The sequence below is a fragment of the Barbus barbus genome, assembly GCF_936440315.1.
Source record: "Barbus barbus genome assembly, chromosome: 15".
Lineage (NCBI taxonomy): Eukaryota > Metazoa > Chordata > Actinopteri > Cypriniformes > Cyprinidae > Barbus > Barbus barbus.
The window spans coordinates 12,421,840-12,447,187 of record NC_136743.1 but is presented as its reverse complement, the minus strand read 5'-3'; the positions used below and the strand labels follow the sequence as shown (position 1 = coordinate 12,447,187).

Genomic DNA, 25,348 nt, shown 5'->3' with positions numbered 1-25,348 from the left:
CTAGCAATCTTTGGCTGCTTGGATCCATTCACCACCTGTAACACATGCAAAAGATAGAGCATTGTTATGAACGGTACAGACAGCTGTCTGCATTTTCATAATCTAAACTACGTAATTCTCTAGTATTGGGATTTGAAATTTGAAAGCTATGAGAAGGTCAGAGTCTTTACCTAGTGCCTGGTTAGCTTGATGCTGGTTTTTCTCTGTGGATTCCAGATCTTGAAGTCCCAAAGAGTCCCTCTTATAATATGAAGCCTTCCCATACATTTGAGAAGTCCTCTTAGAGTCAACAAAAGAGTCTGACTCGTTATCCTCAAACCCTTCATGCATGTAACCCTGATACGACCCCGGCAAACTGGGGTGCACTGCCACTGTCACAGAGGCTGTTGCTGTAACCATAGTGATTGCATTGTTAGGGCGCTGCAATGCCCCAGGGCTGTGGGCTGGGGCTGTAGTCCTGTTTTGCTGCTGCCCTCTCCCTGGTTGTGGCCCTGGGCCACACTGAGTAGTCCTACGAGGACAGTGGGTCCTGTCTGTAGGTAAATGTTGTCTCCTCTGCCCTTGGTACTCGTGTTTGTTGTCCCACCGTGTGATCTGCGAACTAACCGAGTTGACTGCATTCTGCTTGGACTCGCTGTTCTGTCCTTTAGAGCCGTTTTCGTTAAAAGGTTTCACCACCTTGGAAGCAAGAACAAGCACAAGCACATTACAAAAATGCTCAAGCTCTACATTGTAAACATTTTGATTCATAATTTTTTTCTGTCAGGTCGACTCACTGTGAGCTTAGGGAAGCTGGGGTTCTTGCTGGCTTCAAGCAGGATATGAGAGGTTGGTGGTTGAGCTGGAGACGTGATGTATGCGCTCCTGTCACAGTACTTGTACTCCTCCTCGCTGATGCCAGAGGTGGTTGTGGTTTCAGAATAGTATTCAGAATCAGAGGTCTCAGAGAACGCCTGACGTGGTCCCTTGGGGATGTGCCCAGCGTAATACCCGTGGTGGTTCATAGGAGGAGGCATGGGCTCAGGAGACGGACTTTGCAAATTATTGCCATTGTTAGTGGGTATGACCTCAGCTGGGGGGCCCATGAGCGAAAGCAGTACCGGAAGTAGCACCAAACCATTAAGGATCCCCAACAATGTCAGTATGGCCAAAACGGCAAAGAAGTATCTGCAGGCAAGAACACAAATGAAGAGAATGTTAACGTTAAAGCAGCCACCAAACATTCACAGCATGTTCAAACATGATATGAGACGATAGGGTCATCATCTGAGAGGAAGGTGATATCCAAGATATCCATGATATCCATCATTTCTTTCCCTACATTTCCTCTCTCCTGGCGACCTAACAAAGCTGGAGAGAAATTCCTGGGTTCCATCTTCGTAGTGAGTACTAGCTCTCTCTCCCTCTGGGAGCCCTCATCTATCACCACTGCCCTGCCAGTTCCTGGGGAGATGTGTTTACATTAGTGAACAGATTCTATGCGTCAGAAACACTTTTGCTTTTCTCCCTCTGCTTTCTTCCCTCCCTCTGTCCTAAAAGCTGCCACTGCTGTTAATGTAATTTTCTCCTCAGAAACTTAATACCACCTCTTATTGAGATCCTATTTCACCCTGGACAGGGCACGCCACCTTTATGTTTACGCTGAGCAGGCCAGGCCAGACCTTTGCTTTCTACCTTTTTCTTCCTCCTACTCTCTTCCCTCCTCCTGGCCCTCAACAGCCATACTGGCTCGAAAGCTAATCACGAAACACTAGTGTGGAGATCTGCTGAAAGGTATTTCTTTCATGTGCAATAAACTTTTATTTGCAAAACTGAGCCTAGAATCCATAAACAACACTTTCTAAGGTCAACTAGTATTCTGTGTACAAAAGGGATTTGTTCTGACAAAAATCTCTCTCTGAAACCAGTCTGATTAAGACTAATACTAAGACCAGCTATTTTCTCAGTGAAGATGACTAAAGCAGGAACCTCAATCCAGTGCTGAAGACTAGCAGGAAACACCGCCCTCCACCTCCAGAGCCAAGAACATGGAGGTCTGTTTGGCACAGGCGCTAGGGTCTGGTGGAGCAGTGTGAAGTGGTGCAGAGTTGCTTAAGGCTGGAAGCAGCGCCGAAAACGTATGTTTGAATGAAGGGGCCAAGGGAGAGGGTGGTGAATGAGGTTTCCCAGGCTTTAGCTCATGGGTGAGAGCTAGCAGTAAAGGCTAGAGATACAAGGCTTAGAAGAGCTGTAGCAGTTTTGCCCTGTATACTGGCTTGTGTGTTAAAATCCAGTGCTCACTAATAGGCTGCAGGGCTGTGAGGGTGTCTGCGCCTCTGTGCTTCATTCAGCTCAGAGCATTGAGGGAGGGCTCTGATTCACCACAAGAAAGACAGTGCATGAGAAAATTAGAGAGCACTCCAGTTAAATGGTTACACTAAAAAGAGACAATTCAGTTGTGGTTCAGACTTCTGGAGGTAAGAAAAAGAGGAACAGAATCTGGAAAAAAGTCTGGAATGTTCTTTTAACCTCCCACCCTCTGACCATTTTTGCTTCTGTCACATCTAAAAGAACCTTGGGTTTAAAAAAGAAAGAAAGAGGGGAAAAAGTTCAACTTTGGCATATCTGCTTGGAGCATTCCAGACATACAGTGGAAACTGCTGTCCATTGACCCGTCTCCTCCAATGAGGCCATGTGTTTACTTTGGCTCTCTGAGAACCGTCAAACAAATGAATAAAAAAACCCTGTTAAAATGATTACAGGTCTGACGGTCATCGCACCACTGAACCTCCATTTTGGATCTATTTTGGTTTTGTCTCTATCGCATCTCCCTGAGGAACCAAGACCTGTACTGTATCACAGAACCTCTTTTTAAAAGACTATAATTACCTATTTTCAGTCATTATGCACAGTCAGGGAGAGGTAAAATTTAAATTGACCTCTAAAACCCAAATTTCCAAGGTGGCCTGTCAGGGTCTGTGTAAAACGCAGCATTACCGAGAAAATTCAGAATTTTATGCCACATTTAGACCAGAGACTGAGCTATGCTATGAGTTTCTCAGATGGAGACAAGCAAGCCTGCTTTCATTCCCTCCACTCCATCCTCCCACTTCTCTCATGTCTGTGTTATTAACATAGATGAATCAGACAGCTTAAGTGTGAACCGTTTTCTTTTTCAGTCATCTTTCTCTACGGCAATGGTTAGAAACATATAAAAGAATCACATAGTTTGAGTGAGGAGTTCAAGAAAGGCATAATCATCCCTTTCAACACAGTTTGTAATGTTCAGTGAAAACATGGAGGCTGTCTAAGAATGGGGGAAAAAAACAGACAAAGCCGCCAACCATCTCTGGCTGCACTTACGTCCACCTTTTGTTAGTTAAAAGCGCTCATTCTGTCTGACGGTCCTGTATACATGAAAAGATTGGAAAAAGGGCGCATGTTTATTTTACTAAGTCAACATTCCGAAAGTGGAGCATGATTTATTTAAGGAGTAAAAAAAAAAAAAAGGGGGAAAAAAAGACTAAACCATCCATGGGCCCCGCCTGGGTTAGACCTCCAGAGTAGACCTAGTGTTAGGAATTCTGTTGTTTATATAAACTGTAATCTTTTCCATTCCAAGTCAGGGGTTGGAAAGGGTGGCTCGTTCTAAGAGGGGCCGCTGAGCTTGTTCTCCTGTTTATTCAGTGTCCCACAGCCAGGAGATGTTTACAGCAATGTATTTATGCTACTCCCCAGCTAGAGGGCCAGACCTCTCTCTCTTTCTCTCTACTTCTAAACAGGACCTCCCACCGTGAATGCCCCAATGCTGGCACACCTCTTGCACCAAATGGTTTGCTCCAATCCCCAACCCCCAATCTTTCCTCCGGGCTTTACCACTGTTCTAAGGCAATCTGCTATAACAACCCCCTGCAGTTTCCTGGAGAAAACCACACTGCTCTTCCTCGCTTCCAAATGACTCTTTAGTGCAAAATGTGGGTGCTTGAAAAATGATCAAGAGCCATATATTTAATTTTGAACATGCAGCTATGTTGTACTGGAACCTCTAACTAAGCCATTTTTTATGTCATGGGTCTGTTTGAGGTGGATCTCAAGGTTGTGGTTTGCTTTCAGCAGAGCCTAAATCCAGTTGGAATAAAAAATGCTTTTTGACATTTTTTCTTTCTGTGAAGCAGGCATTAAACCAGGCAGAAAAGCTGCCCAAAAGCAGTGGCTAGAGGGAGTTCACAACCAAATGATTGGACAGTTGACATCCTCCTCGCAATCAGGGTGGGAAAAACTGTGAGCAAGTGTGTGCATGTTGAGTCACCGCGCAGTGGGTTGTATATTTACATGTTTACAAGCAGCTGCTGCACTCCCTTGATGTTTCCTCCATTTGTTGTGCATTCAAGCGACTCAAGGATGTTTGTAAGAGTGCTGTGGTGGTCTAAGGGGAGTTAACATCCAGACTGACAACACCAGGTGATGGGGAGGCAAACGTTACCACCTGTACCCTACAGCCACATGTACAACTGTCTCCCTGCCTAAGGCCCACCACCAATTTGAAAGTCAGCATATGGGCTGACCTCAGAGACCCGCCTGGAGAAGTGTCAATCACTCACCTCATGATGAAGTCAAACTCCGAGCCGGCAAGCATGAGCACTCCCAGAAGAGTAGAGATGGCACCGTCAATCACAGGAGCAAACATATGCTCCATAGCCACGGCTGAACGAGTGTTCCTGTCCCCAATGGCAGTCAGGAAACCCTTCAATGTGGAAAATAGAGAGAATGAAACTAGTCTATTTGATTTTATTGGCAGAAATACAAATACTGATGAATTACTGTGCAAGATGGCCTTACCAGTGCAATGTGCACAGTAAACTCCACTCCAATACCAACGGAGGCTATAAGGATGACGACGGGAATGGCACTCAGTTTGATACCAATTAGGCCCATGATGCCAAAAAGTTCCACTGTCATCATGGCCAAAATAAAAACCTGTCGAGTAGAAGACAAAAATTAGCATGTTAGCAGTTACATCACAATGAACTATGTATATAGAAATAGCACTACATGAATCACAATGCAAAAATGGGCCTCACTGGACCAATATCCTCTACATTTCACTGTCATCTGCCCCGAGCATCAGATTACATAATAAGTATATCCTGACCCCTCCCCATGTTTTGTCGATTGCAGGGCTAGGGAAATGAGTGACAATATGATAAAAGAGCACAAGGACCATTCGGCTTTCACTTTCCTGGTGCAGTGTAGTCTTCCGTGCTTTCCTACTGAGGAGAAACAGTTTTTCTATAAATTAAATAGGGCACTTGGTTAAGTCTTTGCCCTGAAAACCTTTGATGCTGGCAGGGGTTCCAATTTGGTCATGCTTTAATTGGAGATGGTAAAACCCATTTTACTGCGGCCACATATAGGCTGTGAAACTGAAGAGGACAGAGCTGGTTTTGAGTTAAAAAATAAATAAATAATATAAGCAAGTGTAGTAAACTTTACTTTATCATTTAAATAAATGAGTCTGACATATTACAGCTAAACCAGAAATACATGTCAACCAAGGCCAATGACCACTTCTAGTTCCTTGCTTCTTCATGTTGACCTGCGGACCCCACCAGCCTGTGTGAAACACCTCCTAGCCCATGAACTAACTCATCCACCCACTACCCCCACTACACCCAGTCCCTGATGGATGGGTTTAGCAGGCCAAGGTCGTGACTGGGCAGATCTGTCCTGTCCCCAAATTTCTGGACAAAGGCAGTTGGAGGTAAAAGCCTTCAGGAGAGTTTTGCATTTCTTCTTTAGAAAGTCTTGCTGCAGCCATTTGAATGACAAATGAGATGAGGGGGAGAGTGTGTATGTGTGTGACTGTGTGTGTGTGTATGCAAGCAGCACCCTCTAGACAACCCGCCAAGGCCCTCCCCAGAAAACTGCCTTGGTGGCAAAGTTATTGAGCTGTGTTGAGGGGATCAGGGGGAGCAAGAGAAATAAGAGAATAGGGGAAGGGGCTAGAAAAAAATGGAGTTAGAAATGGATTAGAGAGGAAGGCAGACTTACAATGACGCCTGCGGTCCAGGGGTTGAGCAGGAGGATGGCGCACACCAGGAAGGTGCAGGCAAGGACTACGCTGATGGACAGCAAGAACCAGTGGCGCAGACCAATGTACTGTTCCCAGAACAAAAAGGGGTAGCCGTTGGGATAGTTCTGGATTCCCTGACGCATAAATTCCTCGCAAACTGTGCGCACACTCTCAATGGCTTCAATGAAGTCTGAGGCTTGTCTGAGGCCATTTAGGTAGAAAGGAAACTGAGCGAACTCTAGAGGCTCTGCCGCAGGGACTGAAAGAGAGAAGAGGTAATGCTTGTGAAACATGCATCCATAAATATGACTTTGACCACCTTTCTAATGTCATTGTTTTTGGTTTACTTACTGCGAAGGTTCTCCCCAGTGGTGTCATACTTATCATGGATCCACTCCCGAGGATGGGGGTAAAAGTTGGCTTGGGAGGCAGCGTAGCCTAACGGATCATTACTGACCCATACTGTCAGGTAGATGTAAAAAACCTCTGGTGGAATGAGACCATCCTCATCCACCAGGCGACGAGAAGTGAGCTTTACAAGAAACAAAATGTGTAAATGTAAGTTTTGGGAAAGATGCAAAGTTTTGGATGGGTATTTAAACTGAATGCTCCAATAGTTGACCACACACCTGGCTGTAGTTAAAAGGTTCTTTTTTGGAGCCAGTTTGAATGAGGAGCTTATAGGCCAGTGCTCCATCCTCTGTGCCATTGCGATAGCTGTCATGGGTGATTCTGCCAGCTTCCCAATCAGCATCAAATGTAGCCTGCAGACCTACATGGAGCATGGATGGGTACAATTAGACTTATTACTATTTAAGTCAACAACATACTGACCTGTACTGACCTGCACATTTATATATATATTTTTTTTATCTTTTATTAAAAGATATTTTATTAAAGATAAAATAAAAGATTTTATTAAAATCTTTTATTTTATTCCTCTTATTTTTTCTACTTTTCTTTTTCTTAATATTTGTATTCTATATAATTGCACTGTCCTTGGAGCGGACCTGACCTACATTTCACTGCTGGTTATACCCTGTATAATTGTGTATGTGACAAATAAAAAATCTTGAATCTCTTGAATCTTGAATCTAGACCTACTGCGAGAAAGCTGTTCAAACCTTACTACTTTTCACAATTCAGTAAGCTATGACAGAGGATTGTTAAAATGACTCCTCCCTTAGAGAGGAGGGTAAAAAACTTGGGTCAGATTTAATGCCAATCCACACACACAAACAGGCATATAAACCAAAAGTCCCCCTCCACTTGCTGGGTTCTCCATCTTTCTGCCTGGTGCTGAAAAAATGTGTGTGGGCTGAATAAACTAACCAGAGAAAGCCTTTCGTGCTCTCCAAATTACAAAGTCTGGCAACAGCTGAAAAACAGTTTCCACAACCATCCTGTAATTACAGAGATATCCTCACAAGAAAAGGAAATAGCATAAGGGAGAAAGAGAGAGTCTTTCAACTACCTCCAGTTTCCACAGCCATTCAAAATAAATAGCTTCTTTTCAATTCGCTGGGTTTTTCAATTGTGGATTCACCTCACAGTTAAGCTCTCAATACAAACTAATGTGAGCAGAGAGGTCACAAACAGTCTGAGATAACCCCTGACCCTCCCATAATCTTCTCTATGCCCAGGTGGGTGAAACACAAAAGCAGACAGAAGTGAACTTTCACTGAACTCCTTTCTTTCACCTTTAGAGATACAAGCAATTCCCACACAATGAATGAGCGCAACAAAAAATTATAGTTTGTGGTATTTTTCACCATAGCTATGTTTAATATTTACTGATATTTTGTAGATACTTATATATCCTTATCTATAAACAACCCAATAGTGCAAGACAAGGTATGATTTTTCAGACATAGTGTTAGGCATTGTGAAAATAGTCTTAGTAGTAAAAGTCGTAGCCTTAGCAAGCACTGCTAAAAAAATAACTTACCTTTGAGCCAGTCCTGGAAGTACTGCAGCCACATTCTGGGAAGTTTGTGATTGCTGTCCTTAACTACATATTTTACAGAATTGAAGGCATTGTGAAGCTGAAGAAGCTGTCTCTGAGAACGGGCATAGTCAAAGCCATCCATGGTAACCAGGTACATGTTATAGAAGGAGAAGTATTTAAACTGGGCAGTGATAAAGTCATACTCCTTTGTGTCTCTGGGGACAATATCAGTCAAGTAGAGTCCATCATGAACCATTGTGGTACCATAAAGGCTGAGGCTTAGAAGAGCCACAAAAACGATGACCACCACAGTCTTAGTTTCAGGCTTTAACAACAGAGGGGCATACTTTTCCCGCGCAAAGTTTGACAGATTCCAGCGAAAGAAGGGTAAAGGCACACACTCGCGGCCCTCTTTGGGCTCCTCCACTTGGGCTAGAAGGTCTCGGGTGGAGCTGGAGGTGGTGAACAGCTGGGAGCCATAAAGGTCAGTGGTCGGAGTGGGTGTGGATAGGACCATGGATGGAGGACTGGTGGAGATCTGGGAAGTGGGTGGTAGAATGGTGACAATATGCTGACCAGCTGCATCACACTGGGTGAATGCCTGCACAGTGGTTGTGATGTGGGTGCTGGTGGTTATAGTTGAACCAGTGTAGGTGGGGGTGGCTGGAGTGTGCTGGTGGTTGTCGTTAGCGTCTGAGAACTCCTGAGGCTGGATCTGGATCACCCGAGATGAACAGGGGCTGGAAGAAAAGAAACATATAAATCCACATTTTAAGTAACAAAGGATTTGGCATAATAAAAATGGGCTGATATTAAGTAAAGGCAGTGCATCTCAGTTACCTGTAGAAACAGCACAGGATGTCCAGTCTTTTGTCCTCCCTCCTGTGCAGGTCCAAGCTCAGAATGGCAGGGAAGATCAGCAGAACCATGGCAAAGTTAAAGACAACCACAATAGCCGCCTGAATAAAGAGTAAGGGAGAAAGAGAGACTTCAGGATAAAGGCCAAGTCTTTTCGCTCATGAGTTCTACGCTGCCGCCCGACTCCACAGCTGCTGTCTGAACTTGAGAAAAAACACTCTGCATTCAGGATCCCTCGCTGTTTTAGTGCCTCGGATTGAATCCCAGAAAGTAAAATATGCACCCTAAATCAACCAGCAACCCCCTCCCCCATCACTCCACAAATAGTCAACAATCCAAGGAAAGGGGACTCCCAAGGTCACAACGAGTCTGAGCAGAACACCCCCCCCCCCCACTCCGCCAGCCTCAGACAGACATTATATTCTGTATCATTACAGTGCAGACCACCCAGGGTGATGGGGAGATCAGAGAAGCACAGTCTGATGGCTGGGTGATATACTGATATATTCACTCATCTCATTACCTCTCTCTCTCTCGGTATCCACTCCCCACCTGAAAACCAGGCTGTGACTTTAGTTGGATGAGGGAGTTTGATCATAAAATAAAGAGAGAATGCAAGAAAGAGCAACAACAAAGGCCATCCTAACTTTGAATTAACTTTGACTGCTTGTTTTTAAAAGCCAACTTTCACTGCCCTTTTCAGATAGTCAACGCCCCTGCCAGTCTTTCTCAACGGGCATCACAGGGTGCAATGGTTGATGACATGTACTCACACACAAAATACAAACTCCTACCTGAAGTGAGAAGGCCCGGAGAGCAGGAATAGGCACTAGGGCAGCCATGAAAAAAGCAAGCATGTTATTGATGGAGGTGAGAGCCACACTGGTGCCAGTTCTTCTTAGGCAGTCACCTGTCCTCTCCTATGGAGAGATATGGCAAATAATGAGCTGTGATCTTCAAAAACAACAACAGGAAGCCTAATTAACATTTTCATCCCCCAGAAGTCACGATCCAAAGCATATTTATGAGATGCGTACCTTGAACGGGATGTTGGATCTGGTCTCGGTGAAGGAATGAGCCAGCAAAAACATGTCATCAACTCCAATGCCCAGGGCCAGGAATGGCAGCACCTGTGGAGGAACACACAGCTCTGAGTTACAGCCAAGCCCTGAGGCTGAGTGTGAATTTAAGATGTTTAGGTGTGTATTTACCTGTGTGGTGGCGGCATTGAAGGACAGCCCCAGCAGCGAGCACAGACCAAGTCCTGCAGCCACAGACAGAGCAACTAGAAGCACTCCGGCCAGCCCTACAGCACCCTGAGACTTAGCACAGTCCCAGCGCAGCATGGTCACGCATGCGTATGCCAGCTGTGCATAGAGAGAGACACATGTAAAGGAATAGCTCCACACATATGGAGACAGGATCATCACATTTCCATTAGCCTTAACTAGAGTTGCCACAGTAATGGATGTCTTACCATGAGCAGATAACCACCTGCCACCCTGATTACGCTGACGTCTGAGAAGGACTTCATGATGTCATTAAGAGTAGTGGTAGAGAAGGCATAAACGTTGGAGGAAGAGTTCTGAGGAATGCTCCCATGGACAATCTACACACAAAATCACAGTTTTAAACATCAATCCAGAGAATAAAACTGCAAGATTTTCAATTTGGATTGGAAAGAGCATATATCCATGGGTCAAATCAAAGAGGCTTGTGACTGGCTGCAATTTAATACATTTCGGCATGAGCAAAGTTGCTTAACCTAACATTGTGTATTTTGAATGAACTTGTGCACTTATTGCAGAACAGAACAAATCTTGAATTACTTTTTCTGACAAGCCACACAAACATTCATTCTTCTGTGGGCCGTACCCTCATCCACCTCGTATTTTACCCTAATAACACACAAACAAGATAGCACGAGACCCTAGGAAGCTTGACAAGCAAGAAATAATGAGCACAGATGCCAGAGGGCAGAGGTCAGATGGATCAGATGAGATCACATGGTCTCTCAGGCTACTCCATCAGCACCATGAATGGCCGACAACCTTAAGGGGAAAGGAATACCTCTGCACTTTGTTTTTACTGTGCCCTATCCCCCCAACCTCCTCTGACTCCACTTCCCTCGCTCTTGCTCTCTTTTTGAGGCAGCAGACATTACTGGAGGCTCTTATCACTCTGTAATTCCCTCTCTCTCTTTCAGTGAGCATGCGGGGTGTCAGTTATCACAAAAACAGCTTGTTCCTATAACTGGGAGTCTGTCAGTGGCCTCCTAGGAGGACTCCGTTTACTAGGCAGCTGAGGATTGATGGAATTCAGGCAGACGTTGCCATCCACTGGTCTAAGGAAAACAACCCTCTTGCACCATTTGTGACCTCCTGTGCTCTTTTTACCTTTCCACCCCAGCTGGGCACCCTCCACAGTCACTGAAACAATTCAGACCTCACAAAGTGATGTGTGGGTGTGTTATGAAACAGGAAATTACCTCAACGAATTTCCTCTGCCAGGACTCCAAGATGGCAGTGGCCTTGTCCTCGTTCCAGTTGATGTCATGGATCTCATAGTCATCTTTAAAGTGCTCATAGAGCTGTTTGGGACTCATGAGGAGGAACATGGTCTGAAGAGCCTCCGCACTATACAGGAAAATACAGAGGGCTGAGTGAGATCTGAACGTACAAACACGCATGTGCAGATACCATTGTGTTGCAAAGTGATAATAAGGAAACGTTAATAGGGAGACGCATTATAATAAAGACTGGAATGATGTGCGTGGTCCCATCTTAGGCTTCTATAAATCACTCTAACACTTCCACTGAGATTAGAAAAATGCTCAAATAGTGGGCAAAAGGCCAATATACCGCTCTCTGCAGAGACTTTCATTTATTGCAGATTAAACTGTGCATTGAAAATACACACAAGATTAAATTACAGGTGTCAAATATTTGTGCTCTTGCTTTTAGTTTACCTACAGTTTGTTTACTTTATCATGTTTTTTTTTTTCTGTTCAGTGTGTTTTCATTTTCCTCCACTGTGCATTTCAGATCTGCCCATAGGTTATGTGGCTGTCCATCATGTTTAATTGGTCTTTCCTATACTGGGGTCAGAGGTGGAAACTGATCCCTCTTCATGTAAGGAATTCCTTGGATGTGTGAGGTTATTAGGAGTCAGAAAGATTCCTCCCTCTCTCCATCTCTGTCTCTTTCAGGTTTTCTCTCTTACTTTCTCTCTTGTCAGGGCCTCCTAAGAGAGGCCCACCCACATACCCCCTCCTCTTGCCTCTTCTTCTTTCTTTCTCTCTTTCTCACCTCTGCAAGGCATTCTGGGAGTCCTTTACTCTTTCACCCAGGATCAACTCCTCCTGCCAGTGCATGAACTTTTTGGAGAAACCATGGCATCCCCCCTGAAGTTCAGCAACAATGTCAGGGACCTAAATAAAACAGACCACCAAATCAATGCAAAAGTATAAATTCTACAGACTCATATTAATAAGATATTGTCATTTGCATGACAAAACTGTACTCACCTGCCGTGGGTCCTTATTAGGGGCACTGTAAGGGCAGTCTGTGTCATTGGGATCCAAGCATGGGCGGTTCATATAGGCGTGGCCCACCTGAGCCTTATCTAGCATCTCTCGGAAACCCTCTAGAGATGTAAACTGGCTCAACTCCTCCATTAGCTTGAGGGGGTCCAGATTCATCCACTGAATGTCAGGCATGCCCCTATGACAAGAATTACAGAAATCAAAATGGAGACATTTCAATTAAGTTAGCAGACTAAATGTGTCAATTGTATGACTTTTTTCATATGATAGCACACTTTTTGCAAACAAATCCCTTTCCCCTTCCATGCTGCTGCTTCTCCGAGCCTCCCGGCACCAGTCCCTCCCTGGTGGTGGCGGACTACAGATGCCGCATAAAGTAGCGTTTATTATCTTGTTACACGGAGGGGCATAATGTGCCGGCGGTCTACAGGCTGCTGTCTCTTAACTTTGTGCATTGAGTCATAACGATTACCTCTGCCTCTAAAACATCTTGATAAGGATGAAGGTGGGCAGTGGAAATGCTGAGAAGGGCTGTGCCGACTGTCTTGAATGCTGCTTTGAGCCCAGTATTCTCAAACCCTTAGCCTGTAGGTTTTCATCTATCTTCTCTCACTCAGTGGGTATTGAGAAAGTGGACTGTTGTTTATTGATGTGCCAAAGACTAATTTTCTAGGTGTAGTGGAGTTACAGTTGGATTCTTTTTAACGTTCTGATTTACAAGGGAAGGGTGATTCTGGGAACACTGACAACCTCTGACTTGCAACATTATTTCATTATTATGGCACTGAAAATTATTATATATCACAAGGAACCCCCCCCCCCCCCCCCTCCAAATCAACACCAAGTAAACCCAAGTAAAAATGCCATAGAACCCAGAGTGATACCCCCTGAGTGAAAGAGGGGACTTTCACCGTGATGAGTATTTGTGGGTAAAGAAGAATAAAAGTGAATAGTGTCCTAACTCCAGGCCCAATCTCACTCTAATAACTCATGAAGAGCAGTTTCAAATAAAGCTGGTCCTCTCCCATTCCCACATACCAAGTGCCTTTGCTCCTGCTTGCAAAGAGAGTCTCCTTTATCTCCTATTTTTTGCTTGAGTGAACCGGCCTGGGCCCTTTTGTTTTTCCATAGATTGCTGCTCTTTGTTCCCTCAAGTTTTTTTCTCCCTCACTCACTCTCTCCCTCCCTTTCTCTCTCTGTCTCTCTCTCTTTTGCTCTTTTCCCTTTAGATGAAAAAAAACAAACAGCTGAACTGAAGCGGAAGCCTGAGAGGACATTAGCCTCAGTGGCTAACGCAGGCCCTCTTCGTACATGTCCAAATAGAGAAAACAGGGCAATAAGTAACAACATTTTTAAAGGCCAATAATGCTTCTCAGAAAACCTGGGTATTAGTCAATCTAGGCTGATGAAAGAGAAAAAAAGTCGATGAGAATTGACAGAATCAGTCTCAGCCAATTGAAACCAATTTTTGTCCTGCATGGCATAGAATTTAATATGGCTTTCAATTTTCCACCAACAAAATATTGTTTTGGGTGGAAGTGTAAACTACAATGTCCAACATCCACAGTTAATTTTTCCTACTTTTTCCTCCCTCTTTCTGTCTCTGGGCCCACGACTTGAATAATGCCCATTTTATTTGTTGGACAACTTACAGCTCCAAGCCTGGGCGATTACCATGAGAATGCACAGTGTTACCCAGTGCTGACAAAGCCGGGCCCCCTCCAGGGCCCCCTCACTGATGGACACTCACTCGTAAACTGAAAGAATGCTTACCATTGTCTGACCCAAAGGCCCCCCCCCCTTCACTCCTACCCACCCAGTAGCAGTCATCCCTCTCTCTCTCTCTCTGTCCCCTTTCCGTAAGAACTTCTTCAGGCTGGGGGATTGGGTGGTGGGACAGGGGTGCAGGATTAGAGATTGTCCTGTAAAGCCCCTCACCACACTGTTGACAGCTCAAGCCACACTGACGACGGAACCAGGCTTCAGCTTATCAACAGACTAAATAGAGCTTTTGCTAGGGGCTTGATGTCAGAGTTTGTCGCAGCCATCGCCGTTTTGGTTGAAGGTAAAGGCCAATTGTTATAGGAGCGTGCGTTATATTAAGGAGGGGGGTCAAAAGTTTCAGAGTTATAGTTCAGGCACAGTCCCTTGTTTCATGGTTAATTCTGATCTCTTGAGTTTAGATATATTTATAACAGTCCAGTGAAGCTATATGTGACCTCATCAGAGATAGGTGGTTATATATTAAATAAGAATAAGCAGAATGCTTACGGTAAATAGGCAGAGCCTCCCTGCAACTTAGAGCCTTCCCAAAAGCAGTCCAAAGGAGTCACGATCATACAGGGGAAAAGCTTGTCAATCATCTGCAAAGAAATAGAGTATAATCTTCAGTAAGGCAGATTTCATGGCACAGAAGAAAAAATAGCTAAGTTAAGTTGAATAAACACTATAATAGCTGTCTAAAGCACTAAGCAAACAGTCATAAGATAATTATTATGAAGCAAGCCAAAAATTGCATAATACAAATATGCTTACCCTCTCAATCATGACATTTTCTATAATTGGGACTCCAGATTTGAAGCAAATTTTATTAAGATCCCAAGATCTGTGGGTAGAAATTGTACAACCACATATTAGAAGACTGGTCCTCGTGTTTATAAATGTTTTAAATTCCCTGTAATCCTGCTGGGGGTTGTACTCACTTTCCATAAAGAGACACTTGAACTTTGCTGGCTGACAGAGCAGCCTCCAGGTGGAGCAGTAAAGCCTCCTGGTTAAGAATATTGTTTCCTTCCTGTTTGGGTGTCTGTATGAGCATCTGTGAGGTGAACACCGACTCCTCTCCCTGCTTCTCTTTTGTGTAGCGTAGCTCCTTGCTCACCCGACTGCCAGCTGAGAAAGAGAGACAACATGGTTTTGTTATTTTCAAACATTCAGAAAGGAGACAACTTTATATGTCAGAGACACAAGAAGTCAGAGGAACAATATGGTTTTGTGTTAATGGTCACACTGCAACAAAAAATCATGATCCTCACTGAGAGGTTAATGTCATATTTAAACCCAAATTAAACACACTACAGTTCTCATTCCCCCTATGTATATTCCAGCTAACCCCAGAAACAGATGTGTGGATCACATTTGTGTCTTTAGCACACTAAAGAGTAAAAATACTCATGACATTGCCCACACAAGGCTAACAAACAGGCTTTTGCACAAAATCCTCCATAAATTCTCCAATGTGGCTGACTTAAAACTGACAGAAACTCTTTCCCAGCCTAATCTTGCCACCACCAGTTTAATGAATGGCTAACTCCACACTGCTTAGCACAGACTGTGGTTTCTGAAAGTAAGGTCGCTCAAGACGTTGTGTCTTGATATACAGGTCAGCATGCCTGATCCAAGATGTGAGCAGTAAATGGAAGGAGAGAGCAAGGCAGAAGAGCAGAGGCAGAAATGCTGTTCATGTGGTATGTTGAGTCGGGATGAAAAGCATCAAAGAGTGCAGAGGAAACTCCGTAGTCCAGCCCCCTAATTAACAGAGGCGGTGGTGAAAAGAGAACGCGGGGTATCTGCGGCCATGCCAAATGCACATGAAACGCACCGGCCTAGATCAGAGCCTGTCCGTCTGCCCCTCCACATCCCAATACATGATGACAAGCCTGCAGTGGTTGGCTGAGCCCACCGAGCCACTTTTTCTCCCCGGCACATCTCGCTGCCTGCCTCAGTTAATTGAGAGAGGGAGTGGGAGAGAAAGAGACACAGAGAACCAGAAAGAGAGAAATACAGAGAGAGAGAGGGGTACTGTTCCTGTCAGGGGTAGCCCACAGCTTTGTAAGTGGCTTAGAGATCCTTTAAGAACAATCCTTTAACACACATGAAAGGTTCTGTTTAATTGAAGAAAAAGCTGAGCAGAAACAAAAAAATTGCAGCGCAAATATAAATGCCATGTGACTTGCCTTGAAGCTTACAACTTGTTGCATGCAAACATTCAACCTCCTGGTTCCATTCATGCAGCTATCTGACATGCAGGTTACGTTAACACATTACTTCAAAAATTGAATCTAAAGGCCGTTTCCATTTGCAAAATGCAAACTCGTATGTGTGTCGATCTACTGACAGCATGTTCATATTTAATGTTTTCAGGCATCTGCAGGAATTGAGCTCCAATCCTTGGGCCTGTAATTACAGGGGCTCCTGAAGTAAATTAAAGCTGTTTGTGTCTGGTTCCTCCCATCTGGACCACCCAGCAAGAGGCCCGAGTGGGCCCCGCCGCTCAGTCACCGCTCCACTCAGCCACCCTCCAGATGGGAGCTTTGCTCTGTTCTCTCGGCTCGCTGCTGCCGTACACTTAAAGAGACAGGCACGCAAATACTTTCACAGCCAGAAACGCACCACAGAAGGGGGGAGAAGGAACTGTGATGCACAAGAGTGATCTGGGATGTACATTTGAGATTCAAACAGCTAGAACTCTCAAACATAGAGGCCTAGGGGGATTTTCAAAGCACTAATCTTTGCTTTGAGTTGCTGGGACTGGAACATGGTAGAGGGGTTTGTGATTATGAAAGCTTTTATGTTTAAAAAACTCAAAATGAGGGCAGCCTAAAGGTGTTGTGTGATATCAATCCAGCAATACTCCCATACAGAGCTTACTCTCTCGCAAGCACAGACCCTCCTTCCTTTGTTGTCCTTCATCTTTCACAGCCTTGGGGGTGACATCACCATCACCGGCCAATTATCCATGAGGAGGGTCCGACCAATGTTCCGCAACATAGCCGGAAAAAAAACCAACCTCAGTCTCACAGATTAGATAGTTCTGCAACTGTAAATACTCTGTAGCACATAAAATGGTAAAAGCTGAAGCTAATCTACAGTCTGCCCTCACCGGCTAGAACACAGTGGTAGCAAGCTTCAGCAAGCCTGTCTCAAGGTCCCACCCAGGAGCAGACCAGCAAAATGAGCTGGTGTGAGGGGGTTCCCTCCCAGTGGGCAGTATGGAACGTGACATGTAATTAACTATGAAGAAGAAGCCCCCTGCTCCCCAGTGTCACCCCGCCAGTGGACCCTGTCAGCTCCAATCTCGCTCATGTCCACCCTGGCTTGGCCTATCCAATGCTCCACAACACATTGCCCACAACTTCCTGCTCACACTGACCTGAAATATAGTTACGATTACCATATTGATGCACGAAGGGGAGCAAGAACAGTCTGAATGAGAAAGGTGAAGAAAAAATTGCATAATAAAGATACAATATACTAAGAACTTATTACAACAAGGATCATGCTAAATTAACCTAATTTAAAGATTATGGAAAAATATGCCTTTACTGTCAACGGATTTAGGACTTGCATGTGGCGCAGTAGCAATGAGCAGCAAGGTCTGAAACCCAGTGCTTTGTCCATTAGGACAGGCCACCTTCAAAGTGTTGTGGGCCAGATTAGAGGGATTAAGAGGCTTCTAAAAGGACTCATGCTGTTCTGGAGGAAGTCCCACAAGGAAGAGTGCTGAAAGAGACATTTTTACCTGTTTTCATCACCCAAGTAAACCCAGGGGCTCAGATACACAGTCGGGTGCCAGTGCGTGCCCACGCACACACTCCCCCATACGTGCTTTCACTCTCTTTTTCTGTTTCCCTTTTTCTCCCACACACATTAGTATATGAAACCACCAAGAATAAAACAAGCTGGTCCAGCTCTTTTACCTTGGGTCCGTCAAGACCCCATAATGTCCATTCCAAGTTCTTTGTTAGATTTTTTTCTTCCTCTTCTTTCCAGACACATTATGTAGACAAGAAGGATAGATTTGGCTCAAGTGCAAATCTTTTTAAACATTTCAGCTTCACTGCAACTCTCAATCACAAGTAGTCTCAATGGCTTGACCATGACTAAGAGAACCACCCCATCTCGCACGAATACAGTGGCAGATGGAGACTGCTCCACCTCTGCCTCTATGAGCGCTAACTCAAGGCCACCAAGAGACTCAATGCAGGTCTTTGTCACCCTCATTTTTAGTCACTTTCAGTTGTTTCCCAACAAGCAGGAAAAAAAAATGAAGAGAGAAACACACTACAAAAGCAATTGGATTTGGATTTTTTCCCAGCGGATAAAACAATGTGAGAGGGAGGAAGGGCTAGCTTATCTTTGTGTGTGAAATGCATACACACACATGCATGTCCTTCTGTACTCCGTTCTGAGGCAACTGTTGGTCTTGTTGAAAAAACTTAACATACATATCATTCATTGTAAACCTCCAGATGGCAGGTAAAAAATTATTAAAAAACAAATCAAGATGGCTAAAACTATGCTTGAGCTAGCACCTATTCAGACCTGATACTGCTGTCAGCATTGACATAAATTTCCACCGGTTCTGGCATTTAGGTCCTGGCCATTTCCATATGTATAGCCTTCCCTGTACTAATTATGCTAATCAGCTCTAGTGTTGGCTGCTGTGAAAAATAACCACATTAGGCACTCCACTGGCTGCTAATGCAGCTTAATGTGTGGTTGAAACATACATTCATCCCATGGTGAAAGGCAAAATTTTTCCACGTTGCTGGTTTCATTCAAACTGGAAATGAATTTATTGAGCCCAGAAACCATTTCTTTTCCACCACGTACCAAGAAAATGTTTTTTACCCTAACCAAAAGGACAAACTGTTGAGAAGGACAAAAAGGAGACCAGTTTCTGTTTTTTTCTTGTAGTTTTTTTTAAGCTTGGATCAAAGAAAATGACCCTCATTGGACTGAATGTAAGAAATACTGTCTGAATCGGGCAGCAAGAGGGGCAGCTTCTTGGGGGTCTGGTCTCCTCCTGCCTCCACTGGTGTTGTTCTAGTAACATTAGCTTAAGAATATAAACAGAAAGGTGTACCCTAGCACTTCTGCCATGGAGTTAGACCTCAGTTTGCCTCTCTGATAACCAACGTCAATGGGACGCGTTTACAACCTAGATATAAAACATGTTCTGTTGCTGCACTGACAACCTCTGGAACTGCATTATGCTGTTAACCAAAAAAAAAAAAAAAACAAGTGCAATGCCAAACAAACTAATTATGTAGAGAAAATGAAAACCCAGAGTGAGTGAAGCCTTAATTGGCAATGCTTTGATTTGGGGTAGAAAGTTACTAAACTTTGAGAAGGGATGCATTCAGTTCATATGGCCGTTCTTGAGTAATGGAGCCTGTGTGGGGTGGGGGGTGAAAACGGGGGGGGGGGGGGGGGGGTTGAAGTAAACATTTTCAACTGACCCAGGTTGACTCTGGCCTTGTTTGTACTTTCTACTGGTGAGGTCTATGTCTCAGCAGTTAGGGTTTATTTATGTAGCTGGGGTACTGCAGCTTGCCATTCACCTCCAATAATGCTTCACAGAGCTTGCTTTCTCTCGAATCCGGCACCAGGACTGGAAGACTGTGTATTTTCTAATGAATTATTGCATTTACCTTGCATTTCATTTTTGTTTAGATAACTGCTCCTAACACTGAAAGGTCCACATGTGTCTGTGTAAATCCTGGACTTGTGCTGGTTCCCTCAGTCTACATGCATGTGGACAAGGTCATTCATGCAATGTGTATATGTTCTTTAGTCCACTCTTCTGCTGCCTGGTGGCTTCATACAACTCAAGCGGGTCTGCTACCCAGATATCCCTGCACACATTTGAGTAATGTTTGTACAGCTTGTCTGTGTGTACAAGTCTGTCAGGCACACCAAAATCGTGTCAAAACGGATGAGAAAAATTAAGTTACGACTGTATATGTGTGCATAAACATGTCCGTCTGTTTGAAAAAGTTTGCCGTTTGTTTAGCCCGGCACACATTTTTGCAATGACCGTTAAATGCCAACAATCCTTTTGGGAGGCCAGCAGTACTCAAGCATATAATCACATATCAAAGTCTACTTTTTTGCCCCACACAGATAGGCAACTAGTCACTGACAAATCTTTCCTCATCCTTCACTCTACAAAAGCTCAATCAAATATTAAAATCCACACAATTAAATCAAGATGTGGTACTACTCGGTTTGGTGTCAGAAACCAGATGAAATAACTTGAGCTCTTTTGAAAACACGACTTTCTCAATCTTTTCTCCCCCTCTCTTAATTCTCCAAACAATTTCCCTTCTGCAATCCGACACTGCACATAAGGAGCAAACATGAAATCCAGAGTAATTTAAGGGTGTAGATGCTAGAATGTTTCTTCGCTCACCAGCCCCCAAACCGTCATCCTACATTTCATTTTATCACCTCTTTCTCCTGCCTCCCAATGCAAGCTAAAATCACACTTTCCCAAGAATTAACTCATGACTTAAAGAGGTAGTTCAGCCAAAAATGAACATTTTGTCATCATTAACTTACCCTTGTGCTGTTTTAAACCTGTATGACATTAAGTGGAACACAAAATAAGATATGTAGATAAGATATACAACTGTGTCTATACAATGAAATTCAGTGGGGTCTAAAACAACATTGGACCCCACTGACTGTCATTGTAAGGACAAAAAACAACTAAATTTCCTTCAAAATTCAGAAGAAAGAAAGTCATGCAGGTTAGGAATGACAAGGATGACTAAATGACAGTTTTTAATTTTGGGGTGAACTAACATTTAAGTCTTCAACTATACTTTTTAAACAGCAAATCATCGCCCTCTAGAATCTCTAGAAATCTAGAATTTCAAACAACAAACCATAACTTGCAAATAACATAACATACAACTTGCACATTCCGATATAAAAATATTGATGAATTTTAGGCTAGGTTGGATAAATATCTTTACATTCTGACTTATTTGATGGCTCCTACGGTTTATAAAAGGTATTTGTGGCACAACACACAGTATTCCTAACAGGGTGCCTAAACCTGATTACTAAACTGTTGGTTCGTTTTTATAAGGCATCTAAGCACAAGGTCGTTGCTTTTCGCACATCATTTGATGGAAGGCGGAAGCAATTATGGGTGGCCCGGGTGGTCCCTGAGGACAGGGACACTTGGTGGCCTGGATGACATTTGGGTGGGGGCTAGAGCAGAGGTGAAGAAGGGATAGCCACCGCTTCAGGGGTAATGAGGAGGCATATACTCCAAAATGCACAGCTGGGCAAGTGTGAGATCTACAGGCCTTGCCTGTTTTGCTATTCTTTACAGCTCCCCCACACACAACAGATTTGAATTTTTGTGACAAATAGGTAGCAACATTTAAAATGTAGCCTAACTGGTCTGTCCTTAAAAATCATTGAAATGGGGAAATGCTTATGCCACATTCATTTTGTAACAAGTCATTGGAAAGCCCTCTTGATATATGCAACTATTTAGTAATCGCTAACAGCACCAGGGACCTTTTTCCCCAATCACAAGACCCATTATAAAACTCTTTTGTTTGTCCCTGTGACTTTTTATGTGTATGTGTGCAGAAGTGAATGTGTGTGCTTGTGTGTGAGAACTAACCTCTCCTTGTTACCATACCACTTACTCCCCATTCAGCCCAGAGCAGCTTTGTCAATGGGCTATTGGGGGAAACAACGCAGGCAGAAACTTTAGAAACACAGGCATTGCCTCTTAAAGGCACAGCGCTCCTTTTCAGCACTTTGGCGTTTCACTCCAGGAGCCCCATGCTTTATGCCTGCTTTACATTAAAACACAAATTTCACTGACAACATCTGACAACTCCCTTTGCTTAACTCCAGCGAACGTTCCCACCAGAGAGCATTTGTTCATATATCACCTCCTTTAGAGCTCTGAATATTTCACAATTAATTATAAACTTGTTTTAATATCATAGACAAAAAAATAGAGAAAAGACTACGATATTGTGAAAAAGCATATAGGATTATATCTAAAAGGTCCCACCATTTTTTCTGAAACAAACCAATGCTAAGCTACCATGGACAGCATGTTTTATTTTCAAGTACAAAACTAGAAAAACACAAAAAATAATGATGCCTAATATGCTTGTGCATGAGCGTGTGCACGTTGTGTGTGTGAGTGAGAAACAGGTGGGTAAACTTCAGCTGTATTCACTTTTTTTGGTAAAGGGGGGTTCCTTTATTGTTGAATGGAATCCAAGAATAGTGAAGGACCACACAGCGAGCACGAGGGGGAGGGTCAGCACCTCAAAGATGGCTAACGATTCACACACAGCCCATCTGTGCAGGGGATCAGCAGTGTGGCGAAAGCCTAGGGGGCTTAGAAGGAATTTGGCAGTGTGAAAACCAAATAAAGCTGCCGGAAAATGCACAGATAAGTGAGGTGCACGGAAAGGACGTCAAACGGGAAAGGGAGAAAAAGAAAAACATCAAGCGCAGCACCCACCGCAAACAATATAGGCTGATGGGGAGAGAACAAGAGAAGGCTTGCATGCACTAGGAAAAAGAATGCTACGTGTGCGTGACAGGAGATATGGAATTCCAGAGGCCACGGTCTATGTCCGCTCAAAGATCCTGAGACTTCATATCAGAAGCCCACACAAGGTCTGAGTCTATATCACCCAACAACTGCACGACAATCACATTTTCAATCAGTTAAGCTAGCTAAGCTTAGTTAAGCTAAGCAAAGGCAGTCAAATTGTTTGGGAGAGAGTTCTAAAATTGAGTTGCAATAAAAAGGACCATGTCTATTCTGACCTTATGCAAAGTGACGTCACAGCATACAGCTCACAAATAACTTGTTCCTTCAGATCAGCCCCAGAAATAAACCCACACAGCGCATAAGCAAAACATGAAAGCTTGGACTCACCTTCCACCCATAGTTTCTCAATGTCCGTTTCAATGGCAGCGACCCGCAAACCAACAGACAGGGCTCCGAACACAAGAAGTCCAATGAAAAGGACTTTTCCACAGTGTCGCTGGATGTGACAGCCCAGAGAAAAGAGAAAAGCCTGGAACCTCGCCCGAATCCACAGTGGTGCTTTCTGTCCCACAGCTTTCCCCTGAGACACAAGAGAGGAACACTTATTCACATGTACAGTGATGCTATTTCAGATCAGTTGTAACACACGGTGCCCTGCCAGGATAGTGAACTGTCCTGACAACACATGAATCAATATTTACAAGTCAGGTTATTTTCATTTTTGTGTAAGACATTTCTAAACGTGACACTGTTTGCTTGTTGTAAAGTAGAAAATGTTAAAGACGTTTGAAAACAAAAACTCAGCAAACCAAATGAAAATGTGAATTATTTTAAGATTCTGTTCAAATACCACTGTGACAATTTCAGAACTGTTTCCTTATTAATCCACCCTAACCCATAGAAAACGCTAAAATCCCACCAATTCCATGTGTGTTGTTATATAACGTAGTAACTTGGCATGAGTTAGAGAACTTAAAATGCCTGTTAAAATGTTTTTATTTTGTTATATCTTTAACTACATCCATTTAAATAGTTGCATATCTCATTTTTAATTTCCTTTGTCTTAAATTCAAAGTTCTAAAAAAAAAAAGTTCAAAGAATTTGTTGTTTTAAAGTTTGGGGTTTAAATGGTTTAGAGTATTAAAGGACTTTCTCCAAAAATCTCACAGGCCTGAGGATTCTCATCTGGTCTGGATTCGCTGCTCATCTCTTTATTAAAGAAGATGGTTAATTCAAATGATAAAAGTTAATCTATCATACAGCTTTATAAAAGCTCCTTATAAGCTTGAGCTCTAAAATGTAGAATGTTAAAACATCGTATCATGTAACCTCAAATAAAAGCTGTCAAACATGGCTTGTTATAAACTAGAACTGTTTCAAGATACTTGGTTCTTCTGTTATCACACAGCAGCATGTTACAAGGAAAATTAATTTGTAAGCATTTCTGGCAAGCTATAATAGAAAAGCAAACACTCTTATAAGCAATTTGATCAAAAATGTAGATTCTTGGCTTTGCAACTACCTCACAAACCTCACAAGCTTCCTGTAACTGGCAGCCCTAGCTGCAGTATAACTGGACATGTTTTGGTTTCACTCATGGGAGTTTTGACACATAGCCAAGCGTTCATGCGCTTCACTGATGCTTTGTCAGATCAAACTTAATCAGTGAATTCCTCAGCAGGACGCGCGCATTGTCAAACAAACACGCTATATTGTATCAAGACCAATCAGACTGAACACTGAGGCAGCATTAGGGACGAATTAAACGTGAAAAAAACTCAAAACGCGCGGACAGATGAGCAAAATGAATGAAAATTCGGCTTTCATTCATAGAAGTCGCTGTCCACGCTTCTACTTTCTTATTTCGCGTCGTTAACTCTCCATCTAAACCTATTTCCACCAAACTGGGTTTTGAGATGTACTTGTAGCCTGATGATCAGTTCCTTCTCTCTAGCTTCAAAAAGAGAGTAAATACCCTCAAACGCTTCTAAAACTAGGCTAAAGAAAGTCCTTAACAGTTCCCTGGCTCCTTGAAATACACACGTTACCACCAACACGAAGAACAACAACGTAGTGTGTGTGTGTGTATATATATATTCCAGCGGAAAGGCGTTTGTCACCTTAGAAATCTGTTTTAACGCAAAAGCGGCGTGGCAGTAACTGGGTCTCCGGAGGAGATCTGAGTTCAAAGGCGGCGGAGAGCGTGTGTAACTTGGGGGTACATCTCCAAAAACACCACCACCGGCCGGTCCCGGGTCTCTGGGATCCGAGGCCATAGTCCAAACGCGAGGCAGAAGAAGCGCTGAAGAAAGTTAAAGGCAAACGCGGCGCGTTAGGCAGAGGCGATAATAATAATAATCCAAGATTCGAGACACGCGCATCCACCGGGTTCAACTTTAAGAAATATTCTCTAGTCTTTCCTTGAGCCAAAGTCTTCCAACTCCATCCCAACATTATGTGCTCGAATCCGTATAGATCCTTCGGTCTTCATTCGTCCAGATATAGCGCGTAACTCGTTTTAAAGCAGAAGAAAGTGGCGAGCGGATTCCGCCAATCTACCTCTGATCCTGTTGCAGTAACATTTGGAGAGGTAGCCCCTTTGCAAACCCTGAAAAG

At 43.6% G+C, this 25,348-nt stretch overlaps 1 protein-coding gene across 1 annotated transcript; it reads right to left on the bottom strand.

Moving 5' to 3' along the window:
* On the bottom strand, window positions 1-25,023 carry LOC306881952 (protein patched homolog 1-like; the record flags this gene model as incomplete). The annotated part of the gene is made up of 22 exons (XM_079436347.1): window positions 24,853-25,023; window positions 23,120-23,312; window positions 15,105-15,294; window positions 14,938-15,007; window positions 14,674-14,765; window positions 12,385-12,580; window positions 12,167-12,288; window positions 11,347-11,494; window positions 10,336-10,467; window positions 10,070-10,225; window positions 9,896-9,988; window positions 9,653-9,778; window positions 8,841-8,959; window positions 8,001-8,740; window positions 6,682-6,824; window positions 6,404-6,584; window positions 6,031-6,311; window positions 4,819-4,956; window positions 4,581-4,723; window positions 777-1,167; window positions 171-678; window positions 1-35 (listed from the first exon to the last, which is right to left on the bottom strand). Exons 1-22 carry the CDS (start codon window positions 25,006-25,008, stop codon window positions 1-3), a joined length of 4,353 nt encoding a protein of 1,450 aa, XP_079292473.1. The 5' UTR covers window positions 25,009-25,023.
* Window positions 25,024-25,348: the final 325 nt, after the last annotated feature.